A 23328-nucleotide genomic window follows, 5' to 3' on the forward strand; every position below is an offset into this window, starting at 1 on the left:
GTACAGGAAGAGCTGACACTAACCTGAGCTGCATACCAATGTTGAGGTTGTGCAAAAAATTTCCTCCAAAAGCCATACAATCCTGAGATGTGAGCACAGCGTGAATCCAGCCTGAAATGACAGATTGTGAAACTTAATACATACGTTTGAATTATTCTGACTGTTTTTAAATAGGCATATAAGTAAAAATGCTGTTCCTGAAAGGGAAAAAGCAAACAGATTTGTATTCTGTGCTAGGAACAAGTGATCTAAATTTTAACAACATGTAAACTACAGTTTTTCAGAAATCTGGTGGAACTGTAGTTTTCTGACATAATCAAGCTTAAAACATTTATCACTGGGAGGGAGCTGTAAGGATGCAAAGGCAACTTTTCAAGTAAAAATTCCAAAGGTTTTCACTCCAATCCACAAATATAAACAACTCAGGAGGAGAAAAAATGCTGAACAAAAGATCAAGTCATAAAAATAAAACAGAATTATATATCTTGCAATATTTACATGTTGCTTACAGTAACTGGATTGTTTGCACAACATAAAGTCATTTAGCAATACTGAAGTTTCTCAAATAGGAATTCAGAAGTGGTCCCATAAATTGTTCTAAATACAGTCATTCTAAGTCAAGTGAAATTATGATCAGTTTAAAACCCAGTCTAGACACACTATAAAGTTTGACACATGATTGAAATATAGTCCTTATGAAATCCACTATTCAACATGGTAAAGCATGGCCAACATTATGCTACTAACCTAGCTAATTACTACTGGATAATTTCAACTAAGTACACAAAAGAACATATTACATGAGGTTCCTGATTAAAAATAGTTATCTGTGAAATTTATACTGTGGAGCTTTAATATAAGTAAACTACAAGTAGACTTTCTCTATCAAGATCTTTTTTCTGATTCTGCATGCCTACAGATGATCTTTGGCACAAGGTGAGTTGGCCAGACTTTTGCAGACTACTTCATGGTTCCACTGAGTGTAGGCAAGATGGACAAACCCGGGAAGGTTCCCAATCTGAGGAAAGATCAGACCAAATCACAAACAACTACACATTACAAACTAGCATTAAATCCATGCCCTAATTCAGCTAATAAATGAGCAGTTTTATGGCATACCTGCATGAACTTAGGATTTTAATTTTTTTACATTCCTGTTTGCAATTTTTATGCTACACTTTTGATCAAGGTCTACATAACAAGGAATGAAAATCTGGTGTAGACCACACAGAGTATCTTGAATAATATTTAAATAACTCTAAAGAGCCTCCCAGTAGATGCTATTCACCTACATGCAAGATTAATTTTTGATCAGAAAACTACTCTGAACATATTTCCAAGATTATAAAATAATTATGACATCCACTAGCATCAGTGCAAGCAGAAACAGCAAGTGGTTTTCACCAGAGATCAGGTTTTTTTTCCAAAGTCTTTACTCAGTCTTACATAATTCCCCAATTTTTTCAAACACCTGTCTTGAAACATGGTTTAATTTATGGGTTCTTCCACTGTACTCCATCATATGTATTTGAGTAAGTACGTGTGTATACACTTGCATGCACATATCTAGGCACACATTTGCATTTGAAAGTATCTTTTTATGTGTACACACATTGAAATACATGTACACATGAGAAGTTATGATCTGATGATACTTTTGTTCACAGCCACATTACAGTGATAGCTCAGATTCAGCTGACTACTTAGAATGCAGTAACTATTTTCTGTGAGTCACAATAAAGTTCTTAATTCTGTAATTCTCTTTCTCTGCTTGTAGATAGCATTAATTGTCCATGAAAGTTCATCTATCTCTAACCAGAAGTACATGGTTTTAAAAGCTCTGGCTGTCCAGGAATGTCAAAAGCACGTAGAGGGCCTCATCAGGAAGTACCTACTCTGCACAAGCTGTGAACTAGAACAGTAAACACTGAAACTCACAGGTTCAGAACTGAGCTATGAGAAAAATGAAGTCCTCTAGAAAGAGCAGGATGCAATAATTCACTGATCATCACCTTCAAGACTTCTTCCGGAAATAGAATTATAAACCATTTTCCTGATCCATGTATTTAAAGCCTCCTTTCCCCCGCAAAAAAGAGAAGACAGCACCCAGTACAAATTTTTATTATTAAAATAATAAAAAGGATTCATAGGGATAAGTTGAATAAGCAAAAAAAACAAAACCTGGCAGTATATTTTTGGCAAAATATGGTTTGATTTATTAAAGACTTGTAAGAAGATTATGGTATTGGGGAGTTTGGGTAGGGTGAGTTATTTTGTTTAAAGCACTTTTCTGTGTTTTCTTCTTTTATTAAAGAAGTTGAATTGTTTTGACATTTCTCACAACAAAAGCAAACCAAAAAACCCACCCAACTCGTATTCTTAATACTCTAGCCTACAGCATAAGAAGTTTATGTGATGTTTTTGTAGTAATTAGGACTAGTAGGCCATGCAGTACTGAAATTTGTAAAAATAAAACTGTATTATAAAATTAGGGTAAGAATTTAGTCTGGATACTTATCAAATAGTGAACAATTTGTGCTCTATTAATTGGAACTACTTCCCTGACAATCAAATTCAACTTTAATTTGTTGTCTTCTAACTGGGCAACAAATACCCTTTCATCCCCTGATAATTGTTATGATTGTCAGCCAATCTTAAATGCTAATTACTTGTTTTGAAAATCTCAATTTCTATTTTTTTTATTATTCTCTCTTATCCATAATTTTAGAGGATACCAAATGTTGATAATGAAATTATTTTACAATATTCATAATTCCAGGTGATTTAATATGCTAAGTCCTAATAGCAAGAGTAAAATCTTACCTGTTGGAACAAATAAAGTGTGTCCTTGCTTCACAACACACTTGTAACACTTGTCAACCTTGTCTCCAAAATATACTTCACTCTGGGTGACAGATGAACTCCAGGACTCGTAGAGAGCCAAATTTTCATCAGTGGGTTTGATCAAATAGAATATCTTCTCACCCTATCAGAAAAATATACCAAACAAATAAATTAAATGTTTTCCTAGAGGTACATTACAACCTCTGAGTCACTTCTAATGAAGTAACCGATTGACCCAAAAAAAGTGTTCCATCTTCCCACTATGGCATGGTCAGGCTCCCAGCACAGTGTCTGACAAATGAAACCCACCAAGAGCTTAAATACAGCATATTAACCAGGTGGTGTCTTGTGATTTAAAGGATGCAAACAAATCAACCAGAACTTTTCCCTGGAGTACAAAAAAATCCAGTTTTTATAAACAATTCATGGATTTGCACACACCTACCGAAGGAGAAAATGGCAGATGAAACCACTTTGCCTCTTCTATAACATACACATGGTCAAATTTGTGACAATAAAAAATTGAGTATGCCAATGATTTTCATCCTATTATTTTTTTTCCTACTAAAACCACACTACATCACCCACAAGTCTACTAAAATGATCAGTCAACCAGTTACAGTCTATAAGTCACCAACAGCATGCTAAAATAAAAGCATAAACATGCAACACCAGAGATCAGTAATTCACTTTCAAGCTCCTCCCTTGGCGTTGCAAGCACAATATTTCATGCAGGTGATAATGCCACAACAGAAGGCTGCACTGAATAACTTTTGTTTCACATAGTCATAAACATCCAAGGGATGGTTGGGCACTGGAACAGGCTCCACAGGAAAGTGGTCGTAGCATCAAGCCTGATAGAGCTCAAGAAGAATTTGGACAGTGCTCTCAGGCACATGGTCTGACTCTTGGGATGTCCTGGGCAGGGCCAGGAGTTGGACTTGATGATCCTGATGGGTTCCTTCCAACAGAGCATATTCTGTGATTCTGTAAATCAAGAAGCATTCATACCCAGAGAACGTGGTACCAAACTGATGTTCCTCCAAAATCAATATGAAAATCTGTATAGCTGTCCTGGACACCCATTAAGCAATACTTCTGAACAAAAGGCTTAGGGAAGACAGAATCATCTGGCCAATAATTTTCCACCCATGAAAGCTTTCTGGCAATGTCTGGTACTTCCACTAATTCAGACATCCTTTTAAAAAACAAACAAACAAAAAAGAACTGTTAATATAAGCAGGAGTAAGCACACCTCTTTTTAAATGACAGCTTCCTACAAAGACATTACTTACGAACTAATAAATATGTTTTATATCTACATTACATGACAGTGGCTGTCTACATAAAATACACCTCCTCCTGTCTTTCCCACTACAGACATTATATTCCTACACACACTGTTCAACTTAGTGAAAATCACTTCCTACAGTCAAGGAATTGAAGTCACTACTCACTTTGTGTCTGAGAATTCCAGGCTGATCACATTCAATACTTTGGGTCGGTCAGGATTTGTGAAGTATTTAATGTAATTATGGAGCTTCATTTTACTGTCTGCTTGTCTTGCTACATCTATGACATCTATCACTTTGTCACCACCTGTGAAAAACAGGATGACTTTCTTAAGGCGATCACAGATAAAAGACATTTCAGGTATTAAGAGAAAATTAACTTTTTTCCAGTCTTTATCAAAACATTTCTGCAGAAAACCTCCACTACTATCATTATTCTCTTGGAAGAGAGACAGATCAGTATAAACCTACTTTTTATTAGGTTTAACTTTAATTACTATGATCAGCTAAGGACAGAACTGAAAACACTCTAAAAATAAATCCTCTTTCTTTTTGGTTAACCACAGGAAAGAGTAGTATAGAATGGCTGCATCTGTTAAAAAAAAAAAAAAAGGGTTTATAGCTGAAATTGCCAAGAGTAGCATGGAGAAAGTTATCAAGGCAGATCTCTCTCACTTTTCCTATCAACCCTCACCAAACCCCCATCTTGCTTACATAAAAGTTGCAAGCACACAGTAATTCCACTGAATAATTATCACAGGTGTGCTTCATCTTTGATGACAATAAAGAGGGAGTTACACACCATGTGTTCTAAAGTGGTACGTTTAGAGAACTAGACAAGCCATGGGAAAGGACTAACACCCCCACTATAATAGCAATTGGGTTTTGTCCTTTTAAGTACACGATGGCCAAATTTGACACTTAATTTTGGAATACTGGAAACATGCCTAGATGTACATTATAAACATATTCACTTTAAAACTGTAGGTTTCTATCATCTTGATAAATTCCAGCTGAAACAGTACTTAATCAGTTTTCTTATTTTTAATTTCAATAATAGGAAGGTAAATCTGTGGCATTCCAATTTTTTTCCCTGAACTGGAAATCTTGGCAGGTCAAAATGTATGGACAAAGATGAGACAATCAAGTTTCTATCTAAATCTAAAGAGACTGCAATACAGAAAAAAAGGATTCAGAAATATCACCATGATAATTAATCTTTAAGGCAGAACACACATTACTATTTATCATCACAATGATGACAACACGACATAGTCTGGTGAATACAGATGGACAGAAAACCCACTTTCAGCACACATCATTATATTAGGTGATCGTGAGAACACACTCAGACTTCTCAGCTGTACCATGTGTTACAGGAAATATCCTGCTGCAATTGGCTCAGTTTCTGTCTGTACTGCACACTTACATGAGGCTGGCACAATTACAGACTGATAAGAGATCTGATAAGAAAAGTGGTTCTTGGGAAGCCTCTCCTGGCAAAGGACGTCAACGTAGGAAATTCTTCAGGAAGATTTAATTCAGAAAGGCCAATTCATAGAGTCCAAAACATTAAGTTTTGTCATAGCCTAACCAATGACTAAACTTATTAATCCTAAGAGTGATTCATTCAATTCCCATTATCTTTGGTTTACATGTAGCAGAAAAAAACCCCAGCATTTCACACATAGGCTGCACTGAAATTAACAGGTTTGAAAGCTGAGACATAAAGCTGTAGTCCTATCACACATCTATCAAACAAACAGACACAAAAAAAAAGAGGAAGAAAAACCACTCCAAACTATGGCTTTGATTTTCCTCTCTGCTAGTCTTGAATTTAGAATAAATATTTAGCACTCTGGAAGCTCTTATAATCATGCAAATATTTATTTTAGTTTACAGACAGAATAATTTTAATAAGTACTCCAGAGTGACTCTTACCTACATAGCGTTCCACGTCTAAAACAGAGAAAGTTGGTGGAGGAAGTCTGAGTCCCAGACCATCTAATTTAGGAACCATAATGGGAACATCAAACCCATGCTTCTCCAGATATCTTTGTGTTAACTGGCTTCCATGCATTTTCAAAATTACTTCATCAGCACTGGTAGAAAGAAAGAACGGAGTATTAGCAGAAAAATATCCTCCAAGCACTACTGAAACAAAAAAAGTCTCAGTTTGGGGGAGGACAGATGGGAATAGCTACATCTGAATCCAAAAGAAAACACACAGTACTTTTCTATTAAGCATTTAACTAAAAGACCAAGAAAATAACTTCAACAAGCAAAGAAATTTTTACTGTAATGCACTATCTGGAAACTCCCTTCTGTATGACTGAAGAGAGTAACTTAAAAGGATGGGGATAAGGAATTCACAGAGAAGGCATTAAAGTACATTTTGCTAACAACAACCACCAGCTGATCTAAAGAATTTTAAGTCATGATATTTCAGTGACATAGCCAACCAAGCTCAGGATCAAAGCATAATCATGTTTCTCCACTTTATTCTAAAGCATGTGAGAATGGGTAGACTACCAGCTCATGTGAATGTTCTGTGTTACCTAGAATGAAACTGAGACCTATTCCTGAACTAAAGGAATAGACAGACAATATTCTGACAGTAAGAGCACAAACACCAAACAAACAAAACAAAAAGCCCACCCCAAAACTCAAAACCTCTCAGACCACCCCGCAGCAGTCTCAACAGACAACCCATCGCAGTGCAAAACTGAACAGGGGAAGTTGCTGCATGGAAAGGCAAATGTATCCATCTGCAACAGGGATGTGCTGGGACGAATTCTGAAGAAGGAGGAAGTCATCCTCAACCTTCACTATGTGAAGCAGAGAAATGTTAGTCACTTCTTCTAAGACACACTCAGAGGACATTTCACTGTGTTTCCCCACCAAAACATGTAAGGAAGGTTCTGTACCTTGGGAAAGAGCGAGCCCGCAGCTGTTTAACAAAGGTCCGTGTTCCAGCCTGCACTGGTTTGGAGCCATCATCTGGCTCTGTGTAGTCATGTCTGTGCCAGTTTCTCCTCTTCTTCACTACAAGTTTCAGAAGGATTAAACACGGAATTAGTTAAACCAGATGGCTCAGATTAGCAGTCATGCCATCAATGAGACACACATGCCTCCAACACATTGCTATGATTAACAAACCTCATTTTCTTAATCAGGTGACACTATTTCCAATAAATGAAACCTGCAAGACACAGTAGCTCTCTGTACTTTTATAGCTTCTTCTATAAGACAATCTCAGTGCACACTAGACACAATTTAAGACTCCATATCCAGTCCAACACAAGTAAACGTGTGCAGCCTGAAAGCGGTAAAACCCCAAAAAGTCAGCTACAAATCAAACTTTAATTTCTTAAAGCTCAGACATTTTTCTTTTAAATAAACAAAAGAATCACACCTCTTGAATAGCCAGAGACTTCATTTTACATATTCACACAAGGTTAACAAGACTTAATCCCACTGTGCTATCACACCCCATAGGCACGCCCATACCCAGGTCTGATAATATTACAGCTATTCACTACCATTTCTACTGCTCATGTCTCCATTACAGTTTTGCGTGCAAACTCTTTTGGGCAGGTGTGATCTTTACAATACATGTAAAAAAAGCATTGCACTCCAAAACATACAACTTCTTAACAGTTTCAAGCTTTAATGCACTGCTACAGCATTTTAATAAAAAACAAAGAATAAACTAATGTTCTATTACAATTTTGGGAATCTCATAAAACTGATCATTCAATAGTAGCAGAACTGCATTTCTAACTGCTCCTTATACTTAAAGGAGCCAAGGAAATTGAAAGACCAGACATTCTCATAAAAACTTGCTGTGGTGATCTCCCCATGACAAATGACAGACACACAAATGAAAAAAATGTATGTGTAAAAGAAGTGTATGTATACTCACAGAATCATCGAGTGGTTTGGGGTGGAAGGGACATTAAAGATCATCTAGTTACAACATCCTGGCATGAACAGGGACATCTTCCACTATCCAGACTGCTCAAAGCCCCATCCAACCTGGCCTTGAACACTTCCAACAAGAGACATCCACCACTTCTCCAGGAAACCTGTGCCAGTGTTTCACCCATCTCCCAGTAAAGAATTTCTTCTTTAATCTAAACCTACTCTCTTTCAGTTTAAAGCCATCATCCATTGTCCTATCACTAAAGACCTCAGTACAAAGTCATCTTATTTCTTATAAGCCCCCTTTATATACCAGAAAGTTGGTCTATAAAACACTTGTAAGCTGTATGTAGCTTACATACAAAAGCTCCCCATTTGAATTTTTTGACCTTGAGTGAAGTGGAGGACAAAGTGACTTATGATATTGTGGTTAACTTAACTGCCTGTCTTCAAATTTTCATAATTTCACAACAAATCATTTCATAATGGATATTTCATTGATTCAGCTTCCTCAACCACACATTTTTCATCTTCATTTATAAAGAACACAAGCTTACAGCCTTGAACGGAAGCCCTTGGCTGTATCATCTGTTTGTTAGTAAACTGCTCTTTGGAGCACTTCCCCTCTATACAAATAAACCTGTATTTCTCATCCTCAAACTCTCAACAGGCTAAGAAGCCCTATTAAATCATCAAGAGATGCCTCTACAAAAGGAACCACAATCTCACCATTTGGGAAACAAGCTCCAAGAGTGCTGAACTTCCTACCTTTATCACTGTACTAAGAAACACACTAAGGGTCCAGTAATTTTAAGGTTGCATTTCAGTTTTTCCTAAAAAAGCCAAACTCTGCTCCACAGCTAGACAGCTGCTACTGGAAGACTGCCCCCAGAAGATATACTGACACCAGATCTGTAATTTAACACTAATATTAAACAGAAATTTAGTTGCATATGCTGAGGAAACTCAGAATAGGAAAAAGCAAATGTTATTTGTCAACATAAATAGTGTTTTACAGTAGTCTGCCAAACAGCCTGAAATACAACATTCAGCAAGACCACTGCATTAATACAAATTTTAACTCCATGGAAGAGCTCATTCTTAAATTCATCTAAGTCATGATGCACACAAAATGTAAAAAAGCACCAGCAATACTGAAAACATAGCACACGGTAATAGGAAGAGGAGAAGGGGGGAAATAGTTTCTAAAAAAGAAAAAAAAAAAATTGCTGCTTCTCCAGAAAAAAAACAGTTGGTTATACAGGAATAACAGACATCTAATAGTCATTACATATAAGAAGAGGGGATAATTCCTATTGATGTGCTGTTTCTCAGAGACTTGATAACATGGACCCTTTAGAAGACTTTTAAGAGAATAAACTGACATTTATAGATCTTTGCTAACCTGAAAACTAGTGCTGCTTAATGAGCCAACCATCCAAATACTGTAAAACTTCATAAATAATGAAGACAGGTTTATTAAGTTTTCAAAGCTATTTTCTCAGTCATAAATAATAATACAAGAAATTAGTGGCTAATACTAATTTTCAACAGAGTAGTTTCCCATAAATTCACTGCTATTACCACAGCTCATTAAAATTGTAAGACGATACAGCTGCTTAAGAGATTTTATAGCACAGACACACTTTTTAAAGTCTGTCTTTCCAACACTTACAAATCAGAAAATAAAATCATTCTTTCACTTGTACTTGGCAGTGTACAAAGCATCATCCTTTCATAAGGGAACACTGAAGAAGAGGAAACAGTAATGAAAACTTCCTCTGCTTACATATCCCTTAATTCTAGAGCTTTTATAACCCCTTAAGACATTACAGACACAATTGCAAAACCCCCCAACATTTTAACTGAATGGATCCTAATGCTTAAATTAAGGAAGGAACCAGTGTTCACCCTTGGGGTTTCTACAAATTGAGGTAAAACCTGTTGTGACAACACTAAGAACTACACAAAACAGCAGAGAGGGTGAGAAAAAGAAAAGTGTGCTGGAAGTTTTCATGAAAATTAAGTGGAAAGATTTTTTTTTAATTACATTCCTCCTAAGCTCAAAACAATGAACCAATAACTGTCTCTACTTAGGCAAACATTCTCCCCTGTCTTTGCCCACTACAGGACTGTTTCTCTCAGAGGCCACCACCTGCTAGGCTTCAAATGGAGACCATCAAAATGTGTCAACATGTACAGTGGGGCCCCAAGTCTTGCAAGAGGTACTGGAGATTCCCAGATACCAAAAAGGCAAGAGAAATGTTGGCACAGGAAGACTGCAAAATTTTAAGGAGCACACAGTAAACCATGGAATACCTTGCTATGGCCTGGTACAACACCTCATTCTCAGCTCAGACCAAGCACGGGCACGAATACCACAAACAAAAAAGATACTGGTTGGAGGGTAGTTTCTGAACTGAGAAGGGAAAACCAGATAAAGAAAGTAATGTCCTGAAAACTACAGTCTTATTAGCATTTACTGAACATTGTGCTTTCTCAAAGCTCTGGACACCACAGGCTGGTGACACATCTGACTCACAACATTCATTTTTAGACTTAAGGATCACTGAGAAAACTTTGGAACTAACAAAATGAATATGAATACTCTAAATCAAATAATCTAAAAAAGAAAAAAAAAACTCCACAGTATATTACTATTTTTTAAATTGTTCTCTTTTTAAATTACTTATGATTTTAGGATTCATTATTTAGCATTTTATACACACAGCTGCTTACTAAAGGTCTTGTAAAATTGTTTCAAACCATAAAGAGGACTTTTTAAAAAAAATTTGTGAAGAAATTGATTTGTTAATTTCATCTTGCCATCTAACTACGCTGTAGCTTTCTCTTTTCATTACTGGAACTTTTATACAATTAATTTTGTAGGATACTGAAAGAAATCACCCATTTATACTGTAAAGTATGTGTTTCTTGTATATTTTAAATAAATTTTTGCACTACCTCATTTGATGACATATTCTGTTGAACCCACAGATATACTTGCCCTCCTGAACAGTTAAATTTTTGTCTCTTTGAAAACTATTAGACAAAGTGATTTTAGAATATGAAGCTGTAAATTAAAATGCTTTTTTTTTTACTTACATATGTAATTTCATATGACTGAAATACTCTGGAACATTTCTGCAATACCTGAAGTCATGAGACATTATCAGTCTCTTTAAAAACCACAAAGTACCATAGATTTGATTCTGACAGCTGAGAACAATTAATGAAACTCAATGTGAAGACATTTAATTATATCACCTCTGTTTGGGTTGGTAACTGACATGACTGAAGCTTCTACTAAATCTAGATGATCTACACACTTGAGGCAATATGAAACAACAAGGATAATTTTTACCACAGATTCTTGTCTTTTTGAAAAGACTTTCAAAAGAAAAATTCCTCTTATCTCATGGTCTAATTGCTGCAGGTGAGACAGCACTTAGAAGAAAGGTTATTTACAGGCATCAGGGTGAAGCAGACTAGTTCTCACTGATGAAGAAAAGAAAAGAAGTTTTAAATTTACTAGTTTATTATTTTGAAAAGTCTGATATGAGCTCTCATCTACTCTTCTTCCTAGTCCCTCTACTCCACTGAAAATTAAGGAAAAAAATGGCTGTTGTTTGTACTGTAATTTATAAGACAAACATACAGGTTTTGAACTGAAAAGGACCACTGAAGTACTAAAAACTACAAGCACATAAACCAGCATTTATCTTACCTTTTGTCTGACAGACCCTGAACTCACATGTTACAGAAGCTACGTATCATGCAACATGTATTAATTAAATCAGTAATTGATGCTTCATCACTTTGTTCATACTCCACGAGACTATCACTGAGGGTGGTTTTAAACTTATTTCTAAATGTAAAGTAAATTCAGATTTGAATGTATAATTTAAGTCAACATTGACTATAAAACATTATGTGGTGTCTTCAAGGGAGAAAACCTCCAAAAAACAACCCTAAAAAGCCAAAAACAAAGCAAAAAACAACCAAACAAAAACCCCACCAAAACAAAACAAACAAAATTAACAACAACAAAACCCACAATCAAACCTGCATTTGAAAACGCAAATGACCATGGCTCAGTGCTTGGAGGGTAAAGACACATTGCTTATAAATACTTCTCACGTCTGAACGCTGAAATTTAATTCATGGTTGGGAAACTAAAACTTATTTATAGATTTTTTGCAATCCCGTTTTCATTTGAGAAGGAGAGGGGGGGGAAAATCTAGGGAGCTGGATAAAGCAGTATCCTTTCAGTAGTTACCGAAAGAAAGTACGTTTCATTTTTTCCCTGCAGATCTCTACAGCAAATTAATCTACTGAGAGGAGAACCTAAGAGATGTCTCTTGTTACTCTCTATCAGACTCTTCTGGCAAATCACTTTGACCTTGGTGGAACCTTGTTTATAAATAAGAAACCTGAAATTTGGAATTATGTAACTTTCAGGGATATAAATGGGGGGAGACAACAAAATCAAAAACAAACAACAAAAAAGCACAAACAAACACCACTCGCAGAATGTTCACATTCTGCTGTCACTGTTGAAAAGTTGTGTTTGATTACTGTGGCATGTAACCTACAACCACCAAGAAAGGAAAGACACCTAACTTGTACATTTTTTCTAAGTTGCCTTCCTAGGTATTTATCAGAACTCTGATAATTAAAATACAGGAATCTTGCAACCATCTTTTGTATTTTCCTTTTTTTAATGATGATTCTCTAATTTTCATCCTCTCACTCTCTGCCAAGTCCAGATTGTGCTCTACTATCTCCGTGCACTTTGATTTCTCCAATCTATAGCCATGCCTTATATTTTATTCTACCTGCATCTCCACATCAGGGAATCTTTCAAGATGGTTTGTTTGTTTTGCAGGTTTTTAATCAGCTCAGAGTTAGTCATGTAGAACCAGTACCTTCTAAATAATCAAACTCATCTTGAATATTCTTCTGAACAGTCCTTTGCAGTCGTACATGGAGAGAAAACAGCCCAAACATGTAAGATGAAATTTGAATAACCCATACTTACTTAGAGAAGGTCCATGGAGAATTGCACAGTTGGGACAATGGTATAGATCAATGTCAACAGCATGGTGCTCCTCTACCCCAACGCAGCTGGAATAATATTTTTTACATGTTAATGAGAATGCACACAGGGTTTACTTTTCAAGCTAAAAATAATTAAATCTTAGGTTTTTTATTAAAACGTGCTCACTCTATGAAATGATAATGAGATACCAGATTATCTCAACTACTGGGCTGCCACATAAATTTTGAGTAGTAACTTATCACTGAACACAGAATGCCATAAAAAAAATCATAAACAGGAAACAAGAATCAAAATCCTTTAAAAATGAGCAAATCTATAATATATATACACCATTACCCCCCAAAACCTTGATTACAGTTACAGGAAACAGTTTATACAAAATCAGTCAAGCAATTTTCCTCACAGAAGCTATGAGTTTGAAAAAAAACCTAATGTTTATATGCTGTTAAGTTATAGAAGATATAATGGATATTTTCCTTGTCTTCTTTCTGCAAAAAGCACATAACTGACTCCTAGTCCCCAAGACAAATTAATGAAGAATACTTTCATGTTATTCTTGAAATCTTTACAATAGAACTGGCTTTGTAAGCTACGCAAGTGACCACACAAATAAATTAGTAGAACTGGTTTTGGTTTAAAAGAGCAACAAGTATTTTAAAGAGCACTAGAGAGATGTAATGTTTTCTCAGTGCATATTTTTTTCCAGATAAAACAGTCAAAATGTGATTAAAAGCAAAATCTTAACAATAGTCAGGACAAGGCATCTGCTCTGATGATACCTAAACAACACAACTTTAAAGTCAACGAAGTACATTTTCTTAGAAGCTGAAACACTAGAGGTTAATTGGAAAACATGTACTTTTGCACAAAGTTCTTAAGGGGAAAAAAAAAAAAACAAAACAAGTAATCCCTGCTTGCTGGCCTGAATCCTGGCAGAGTTCTTCATTCTCTAAAAAGTTCACTGACACTTACAAAACCACTGACTTTACAGTTAAATACAGGAAAAAAAGAGTACAACCCTGAACATTTACACCAAGATTGGGTATGTACACTCATTGTATTCTAGCAATGTAAGAACTGGAACAGTACCCCAGTCACGTAACCCATTTCATATCAAGTGTAATCAGTGCTTAAACACTGAAGCTTTGAAATGATCCAGCTACACAAAGTCTTTTCCTCAGCAGCCTCGTGCCAAAACTGCTGACACGCTCCAGCAAGTGTCAGTACATGCTGCCAAAACAATACAAGAAACAGTCTAGCACTGAAAGCACAATGAGCAAATCCAATCTGAAACTGAAGAGCATCTCCACATAACTATCAACGGGAAGCGCATTCTGAGTTCCCTCTAAACATTCAGCTAGTTCTAACTTCCCCATTCCCTACATACCCCATGAAATCCAGAAATTATTTAGCTTTTCTTATATGCATACTATTTTAAAATCTAAATACAAAAGTCAGCTGCCACAGTTCATCACAATTCTTGCAATATTTAGCATCTGCTTTAAGACCAGAGCTACAAGAATCATTATTACATGAAAATCCAGCTGACATATAAACAAAAAGGAAGGCAGAAGCAGTCTTTAAAAATGCATGTCCCATTTCCTTCTGCTTGTGTTCTCTCTCTTTTTATAGAATAGATGAATGACTCATAATCCTTTGCATTATAAGAAAATCGTTTTAAAATGTACACTCTAAAAGCCCCAAATCAGAAGGCTGGTTTTATACATCTTTAGGAATCTCATTATTTTAGCTAAATTCCTAATTTTTGAACAGCTAAAGATATTTATGTTGAACTGTATCTTGATCAAGTTTGCACTTCATTTATTCCCTTCCCTTTTTCTTGGTGTTTATCTGATACATTCATCATCATTCCAATTGGATTATCTTGCTAACAGTAAGAACTTTGCATAAAAATACAGTAAAAATAGCTCTGACAACTATTTGTCCTATTCTGTTTAAGAATCTTAATTCTATTGTCTCTTACAGAATGTTAAAGATAACTGAATTTCTGCTTTATTTTCAGGCTTAATACTAACTATTAACTCCGTAACCCTTCATGAAGGCACATGGGATTTTGCGTACAAAGACTGGAATGGTATTATAATGTCCGGAATAGCCATTCAATAAGGGAAGCAAACATTTTCAGTCTGCTATTTATCCTGCAAACTCTGCACTGGAAACACAAAACACTAACTGGAGATCATGGAAGCGAATCCAGCAGCAGATGCCTGACTGAGGCAAAGGGCAAACGAGGTGCCAGCACCTGCAAGAACAAGCATTGCCAAGGATGCCACAGAGCACATCAATCACACACAGCACTATTACAAGTCACTTCCCTGCGTCCCTTTCTCCAACACACACAGATGAATCTGACATTAATCACACTGGCTACTAGCAAGCAATCAATTACTGTGGTAAATGCAACTTCAGATCTCAAGCATCAAAACAAGGTCACCAAGAGGTAGCAGAGAGCCTGGAAAACATTAACATACTCAAACACTGCAACGCTCCCAATCCACTGATGTTTTCGTATGAAATATTTACCCTTCACCTTGCAATCAACCCAATCCGTTTGGGTTGAAATGTCTTGAGTATATATTACCTGGTTTCTGAATTGCTCGTCTCCTACAGGGAGGTCACAGACTCATCCCCAGGAACAGTGGAGAGCTTACAGTATTAGACAATAAAATACAATGGTACTAATTTAAAAACAGTGGTACAAGACTATGCAAAAATACACCTTGAATTTTGTTCATGAAGGCGGAAAGGCTAACCAGGCCAAATTTCACTTGCAATGCTCTAGAAGGAATAGAAAGGTAGAAAAAAGTTAGTTAAAAATAGATTCCATTACATCAGTCTCAGAGTGGTCAGACACTCCAAACTTCCCAAGGTATCATCAAGGGAAGGTCAACAAGAGGTAGCAGAACATTTGGGAAGTGGTATACTTTTTCCACACACAAGAACATGCCCATCCCTGGCATCTGAAGAAATCCCTTGCTCCTGCAAGTTAAGGAACCCATTCTCTAATTTAAAGGTGCATGTACATGTTCTTGATTTAGTCTCAGATTTCCATTTGCTCATTACATTTGTAGCTATGTAAAAGTAGCAAGTGTAAATAAAAAACAATCCGAAGAGGACTTCACCTTCTGATACCTACCAGTACACCTCTGCTATTCAGTAAAGGGCAAATAAGGCTTCTTTCACAGCACAGCCTGTTCTCTTCTTCAGTATTGTTATTAATTTAGATTTTAAGAGATGAGTACCAATAATTCAGAATGACAGACTGAACAACTATTTCACAGTTATGCTGGAATGTCTTGTACAAGGAGTTTGCAGAAGTCCAAGACAGTTACAGGAAGTATTATCCCTGGGGACTCTATGGCTTTACATTGTAAGCCACCCAAGGCACCTGGCACATCTCTCCTACAGCAGCATAGTGTGAATAAATATTGGATCCATGTCAGTCACCACACAGCCTGCTGCACCTTCTGTATCTAATACCTGCTTGCTCTCAATCCAGCCTGGTTTTTCTCTTCCCTGCTTCCGATAGTATCAAGCACAACCACAACATTTTAGAGATCGCTTAACTGCCTTTGCTGGTATGACTGAAAGAATGCTGGTTTACAAAAATATCCAAAGCACACTTGATCAAAGGCCTTATTTCCAGTGTTCTTAAGGGTATATGACTACTTAAAAAACTAATTTATTAAAACAAGTAGTATATGTACCCTACCATTATACAAAATTCCCAATGTAAAAGGGAATGCTTACACAAAAAAGCACTACAAAAGTCAAGAAATGAGCAAAGTGTGGATGCCCATTTTCCCAGTTTAATTCCTAGATTAAACCAGAAAGATAGTCCTACTAGGAAAATTTTGAGATTTCCTGTATACAAGACATACTGAGAATAAAATCTGGAAAACTGAGAGATATAAGCAATTCTCAATGATCTAATAAAAGGATGGCAGAAAACAAACGAATCACCATCAACAGGGAAAAGAGCTAATTTGCCAAGAAGCTGGGTTGTACATGGGACATCATCCTCTCAGATTCCCTGTTCTGTACCTTCCCCCTACTGCTTCAATTCCATAAGGTCCTTTTCCACCTCTTTCAGCAGCATGTGCAAAACAATCTAACAGGCTCATCTTTCTAGAGGCACTTAGACTTTTTAGGAAGTCTCCCACAACAGCTTCCACTCCTCTCCACACCAGCACAATACATTGCACCTATTAAGCTTACCTAGCAGATGAGGAAACAGGACAGGCCATCGCAGGCATGTCTACTACTGCTTCAACAGATATTGTTGGATAGATACTATTTCACAATTAGATGTTGATTTACAGCTCAAAACTAAGCCGGTTTTTTAAAGTTTCTTATTTATTATTGGGACACATGAAATTCAGACCCCAAGATCTCTTGGTTTTCCAGTGTCTGACCTCAACAGTCCGACTTTTTTTGTGGTCACTGTGCGGCAAAAATGCAGGTTAGGGGCTCTTGCTAGTATGATTAGTTAAGCACAAAACCTTGCATCTTTTCCAAGCTATAAAATTACTCAAATTTACATTTTGCAAGATCCCCTTATATTGTCCCCAAATAAACACTGTGCACAATCTTCTTCTTTCTCTACCATGCTGTTTCTGAGCAAGAACCCAGCACGTCCTCTTCATGTCCACCCTTGCATCAGCACCCACAACCTTTCCCTGATATGCCCCAGCGAGCACTGCGGACTTTATCTGTAAAAGGAGGAAAAAAGCACAGGTCTTGACATCCAGTTGGAAAAAAAAGAAATGAGCAAAAATCCTGGAAGAGTGGAAAAATACTAGAAGTATTAAAGCATGTTCCCTGTTACTAAGAATACAGGGCTATAGACAATTACTAGGGGTATAGGCATGTTTCCTATTATCTGACAGAGCAGATTGCCAAAATCCTTTTTCAATTTCCAGTCATCCACGGAACAGCCAACACACATAGATAGTGAGTCTCTGCTGTGTCTTAACAGCGATGAGGACAGGAACAAGGCAATGCTGGAGGTAGCCAAGATCCATTAGTAACAGGACAGCCTTAATTGTCCCAAAACTGAAGTCACTACCGCAGGATACAGTTTCTCATAGCATTAAACTGAACATAGCTGTTGCTGCTGAAAAAAAGGTCCCACCCTCCTTCCTCCAACTGCCTGACCGTGGGCTTCCATTGTTTCTCTCACCAGATCTAAACCATCAGGCAGCCACATGACAAGTCAGCTCAGTAAGCTGATCCAAAAGAAAAAAACTGCCACTCAACTCACTTTTTCAGATAGGTTTTAGAAACCTTAAGGGTAAGATTCCATAAAAAAGAAATAAAATGGTACATGTTACACTTACACGCAGTTACTTAACAAACATGTAACAATGTTATTTTCAAGAAGACAGATGAAAGAAAATGTTCTGTTACTTCATCTCTACTTCATCTTCCTAAAAATGATTGCTAAAGAATAAGAAGGAGATGGCTGTTTAGCAATCTTTTGTTGATAATATACCTTTTACCATCAAGTCTTAATATTGAATTTCAAATCACGAAGGATGAGAGTTATTTCTATTTAATATATTGAGCAAATAAGTAGTAAGCAAGCATTATAGCAAACTTCTCATTTTACCTGTAACAAGGTCTGCAGTTGCTACTTTCAATCATAATATGTTTGAGCATAACGAACCCAAAAAAACTACTGTAACTATTGCCAAAATTATCTAGTGAGCTTGCAAGTTACGCAAAGAACAGCTTCTCCTACTCTGTCCCAAAAATTCAAATGAAAGTATAGGGTAGGAAGCCTGTGTGACAGATTTTAAGGAATTCTGATAAGTCATTTGATTTGAGCCTATGCTTTCCAAGTGGGAAAAGTATGCCAAGTAGACAATATTTACAGGTTAAATCAGTGGAAGATGTCTACTAAAGATGTCATTGTCACAACCAAACAGCCACATCTGCCACTTGTTACGGGACAATTTTAAAATGATTGATTAGGCATAGAAAGACAAAGTCAGTGTGACAATACTATTAACAGACTCCATACCATCCCATAGCACAATAACAGATTAAAAAATGAAATTTATTTGAAGAAGAGTTTAAAACTTAAATGCTATGAGCTTTTAAAACCTGGACCTTAAGTAGACAGACTTCCCTTCCAGTCCCACTCTTCAAAATGCACGCAGTTACACCAAAGAAAAAACAAACCAAATGAAACCATAAAGCAACCTGAGAAAGTTGGTGTTTCTTTCCACTATCTCTTCATCTTACCATGATAAGCATGGTAAAAGTTTTGGAATCACAATAAACTTACAAGGATTTACTTCAGAAATGAAATAATTTTTGAAAAGTGACAAACTTCTATACACTAGATACTGAATTACTGCCTTAAATTACAAAAAAACCCCAAAAACCTCAGTATAAAAATATTTGAGGTTTTGCTTTTGCCATATTCACTTTGCAAAACAAAATACCTTTTAAAAGGTAGCAACTGATATAAACACAACCCAAAGATCATGAATAATTGCAGTTAATCTGTTTATCTAGCTGTACAAACTTTCCCCTCTCTCAAAGTTACCAATTTTCTCCACAAAACAAAGCAAAATATCCAACGAACCAACAAAAGCACAATGTCTTTTATAAATATATATAATATATGGATGTTGGCCCAACAGCTTACATAGTTTTTGTACACATTCACTCACACACATTCCACCAAGGTCTTAAGGACAGAAAAATGACATGTAAGGCCAACTCTCAAAATACCTAAAAATATACTAACTTATTAAATATTGCATCATCCTTCAACACAGATAAGAATCCCAAGAACAATGCTGCATGCAATAATATACATAAAACTCTGACCTTTGATTGCTCAGACACATTTGTTCTGATACTTCCAATGTCCTTAGAGGTCTATTTATGATTAACCATCAAATACCACATTAAAAATGTTAATGTTCACTACATAGGTTTAGACTTCCCTAATGTAATTCAACCGCAGTGCTTTTAAACTGTGTAATGTTTCTCTGAAATGAGGTATTGCAGTAACACAAACATGCACACAAACATGCACACAGGTATATGATCTATTTTGAATTCCAGAGGACCTTCCAAAGGCTCAGACTTCCTCCACCTTCTAAAATAAAACTTAAATTTTGATAGTGATGTTAGTGTTGTCCTTTCAGAAAATACTTTTAGTGGCAATACTCTTGCACATTTTTCCATTGAGAAAGAAAACCAGTATACATAATTTCCTTCTCAAGTAATAGTGCTTTTCACTGCCTCAAAGCACAGAGGTTAAAATAAATAAAATCAGTATATGACATCTTCTCAACAAAAGTTTAATTCTAAAGAATGGATTTTGATATGTAGAAACCTAATAGGAAAATTAGCGTCAATGGAACAAAGCTATCAAGTTACATAGTGAAACAGATTCAGTTACAAATACAACAAACCTTCTCCCTGCATTGAGAAAGTAGCCACATAGTTAACATAACCATCACATTACCTCAAATCTCAGGGAAAAAACAGTGATGTACATTACTTGTAAGCTGACTCTTCCGCTCCACAATTCCAGTCCAGTCTGAAAACAAACTGGTACAGTTTTGAAACTCAACACATTTTTTTTCAAGGTCTGTTTTTTAAATACAGTAAGCTCAATTCATTGAAATTGCTAGAAGGAAGGTAAGAGAGAGTCATTACTTTTAGAAAATACTTTGACAACTGAGTATTTGGCATAATCAACATGTTCTTATTTCTAGTTATTGTTAAAAAGATTGTGTGGAAAGCTGATTTTCTACACAAGCATCTCATGTAACTAGTAGGAATTTAAGCAAAATGAAGTCAAATGACTGTTAAAACTGAAGTCAAATAATTACACGCTCAGAAAATCCAAACAGCTTTATGTGCAACTATATACACTGAGGTCAAACAACCTTTTCACTACGAAGTACGACTTCTAGGAAGAGACGCACAGCCCAGGTTTATCCATATTGGCAGCCACCATCATGTATTATGTGTAGCAGCTTTAAGAGAAGTTACTTTTCCTAATGACAATTTCCTGATAGAGCCAAGTTATCATTACTGAAGTACTTTTGATGTACTCCTTCTGTTTAGTATTGCCTATTAAGCATATAGCAAATTCTTCATCCTTCCTATGACAAATGAGATTTTCTACTTATTCTTCCCAACCAGACTGATTGCATCAAGCTGCTTTAAAACAGTATTTACAATTAATTGTGTTCGGGTCATTTTAAAAACACTGTTTTACAGAAATAAAGGTCTGAAGGAAACGGAATCTTCTAGTGTAGATTTTGGCAAAATAAGCTGCCTCAACACAATCAAAGAAATAGCATTTAAGAAAACTACAGCAGACCTCAAAACTAAACAACTTGTCAGTGAGAGCAGAAAAAAAAAAACATTTCAAAAGCAGCTGTGATAGCTGAAGGCCTTATGTCAGTGTAAAACTATTGACAAAAACAAAGATGATACCATGAAGTGAATCATGACACAAGATTCATAGGAAAGAAAAAATATACATTGATCTGACATGAAGAAATTCTTTTTAGCACTTTAAAACCAGTAATCTGGGTAACCCTACACATATGAAGCAAAGCACTCTGCTCAGGAATCCAGAAAGATTCTCTACAGCAGTTCAGACTTCTCTTTCTCCATTCATTTTCCCAGCACAGCCAGACTGACACACCAAAGAGAAGAAGGAACAATAGTCCGATCTGACTTAAGGCACTGTCTTAGTGAAGTTGCAACAGCTTGAAGCCTGTTGAAATAAATGAGAACTATCCTGTCCTTCCCAGAACTGATGCAGGAAAAAGAATTAACATTGGATTTCAATTAATTCTAGGAACACTGGAGTCCCAATTTCTCTGACCACAGCCAGCATGAATTTCAGTTCTGGTTATAATGCACAGTCTGTAACAGCAGTATTAGGTACTATGGGCCCTACACACACAGAAGAAAACACCTATCTGGTTTAGAGAAAGAGGGCATTGAAAGGGAGAAACAAAGAGAATAACTGCTACTGTACACACTACTGACAATGGTTTTCTAGGTGATTAAGAAAGTTCTTCAATTATGTATTTTTATCTCCTCCTCAAGACTCCAAGTCAAGAGTTAACCTCTTCCCCTCTAAGATAAAACAGAACCTAGTAAACCCCCCTGACACATAACTACATCTTATTTAGGTAATTTACCTTATTTCAATTCCCAGACAGGGCTATCTAATTGTGCTTATTAAAAAAAAAAATCCTAAACTTACAATAAGCAAAAATTAAGTACTTTAAATAATACCTTCAAATCAGAGGGTTTAAAGGCAGAACTAACACTCTTGTCTCAATTCTATAAAACAAAAACCAACCAACAAATACAAAACAAAAACCCAATCACACTACAAAACCTTCAACCATTTAAGGCAGCCTCCATACCCATCTCTAAACAGACATCTTAACTGAGCGTCTCTGTGTGGTTGTATTCCACTGAAGAACAAACTACTACCCAAAAATGCTACCAGTATTTCCCCAGAAGAAACAAGGAAGAAATATCCTAAACTCTGCAGAGATAACAGAAGGGTGGAAAAGGGAAATCAGTATATAAGTTAGTTAAATGTACACTCATTCAGGAAGGAAGCAACTATGACAATTTTAACACACCAAATGAAAGTTGCTTATTACATGTCCCTAATTACCTATGTGTGTGTGTGTATATATATATATATATATAATTGAATCACCACCTCTTAGTGTTCAAAAAACGTGGGTGTCACGCTTGCGGACGTGTGGGGTTGGGGGAGTAGTGGTGAACATGACAGTGGTAGTTTAAGGGTTCGACTCAAATGGGTCTTTTCTGACCTTAACAATTCTATGATATACAGTCTACGCTCATTTGCCTTCCTCAACTTTCAGATTCTTCGCTTTTTGTCCTAATCTTCCTCAGCTCCAAATCGTGCACAGACTCCTGTCAATTCTCACTAGTCATCTCAGTGAAGTACTGCATATTATATGATTTTAAGATCTTGCATCCCAACCAAGTCTTTTAACTTAACAGGAATTTCAGTTCCATTTCCAGTGCAGTTTCCTACCAGGTAGAGCAAGGGCCTTTTATACATATAACAGAAGTATTAGTTACTTGTTTCAAAGAGAGAGGGCACTGGAAGGGAAGGAAAAAAAAAAGACAGAAAATAACAGAATT

General features: G+C 36.2%; 1 protein-coding gene across 2 annotated transcripts in view; it reads right to left on the reverse strand.

Annotated features, from left to right (window-relative positions):
* Positions 1-23328, reverse strand: part of KDM7A (lysine demethylase 7A) — a 60592-nt gene that overhangs the window by 21661 nt on the left and 15603 nt on the right. For both annotated transcript variants that reach the window (XM_066183798.1, XM_066183797.1), the window contains exons 2-8: positions 13102-13187; positions 7064-7181; positions 6078-6238; positions 4302-4443; positions 3856-4042; positions 2824-2986; positions 24-111 (exon numbers count right to left, since the gene is read on the reverse strand). In XM_066183798.1, coding sequence (XP_066039895.1) covers positions 24-111; positions 2824-2986; positions 3856-4042; positions 4302-4443; positions 6078-6238; positions 7064-7181; positions 13102-13187 — 945 coding nt within the window. The remainder of the gene's footprint in view (positions 1-23; positions 112-2823; positions 2987-3855; positions 4043-4301; positions 4444-6077; positions 6239-7063; positions 7182-13101; positions 13188-23328) is intronic.

The sequence above is a fragment of the Chamaea fasciata genome, unplaced genomic scaffold, assembly GCF_029207755.1.
Source record: "Chamaea fasciata isolate MVZ Bird 193981 ecotype frontalis unplaced genomic scaffold, bChaFas1.0.hap1 SCAF_5, whole genome shotgun sequence".
In the NCBI taxonomy this organism is placed as follows: Eukaryota; Metazoa; Chordata; class Aves; order Passeriformes; family Sylviidae; genus Chamaea; species Chamaea fasciata.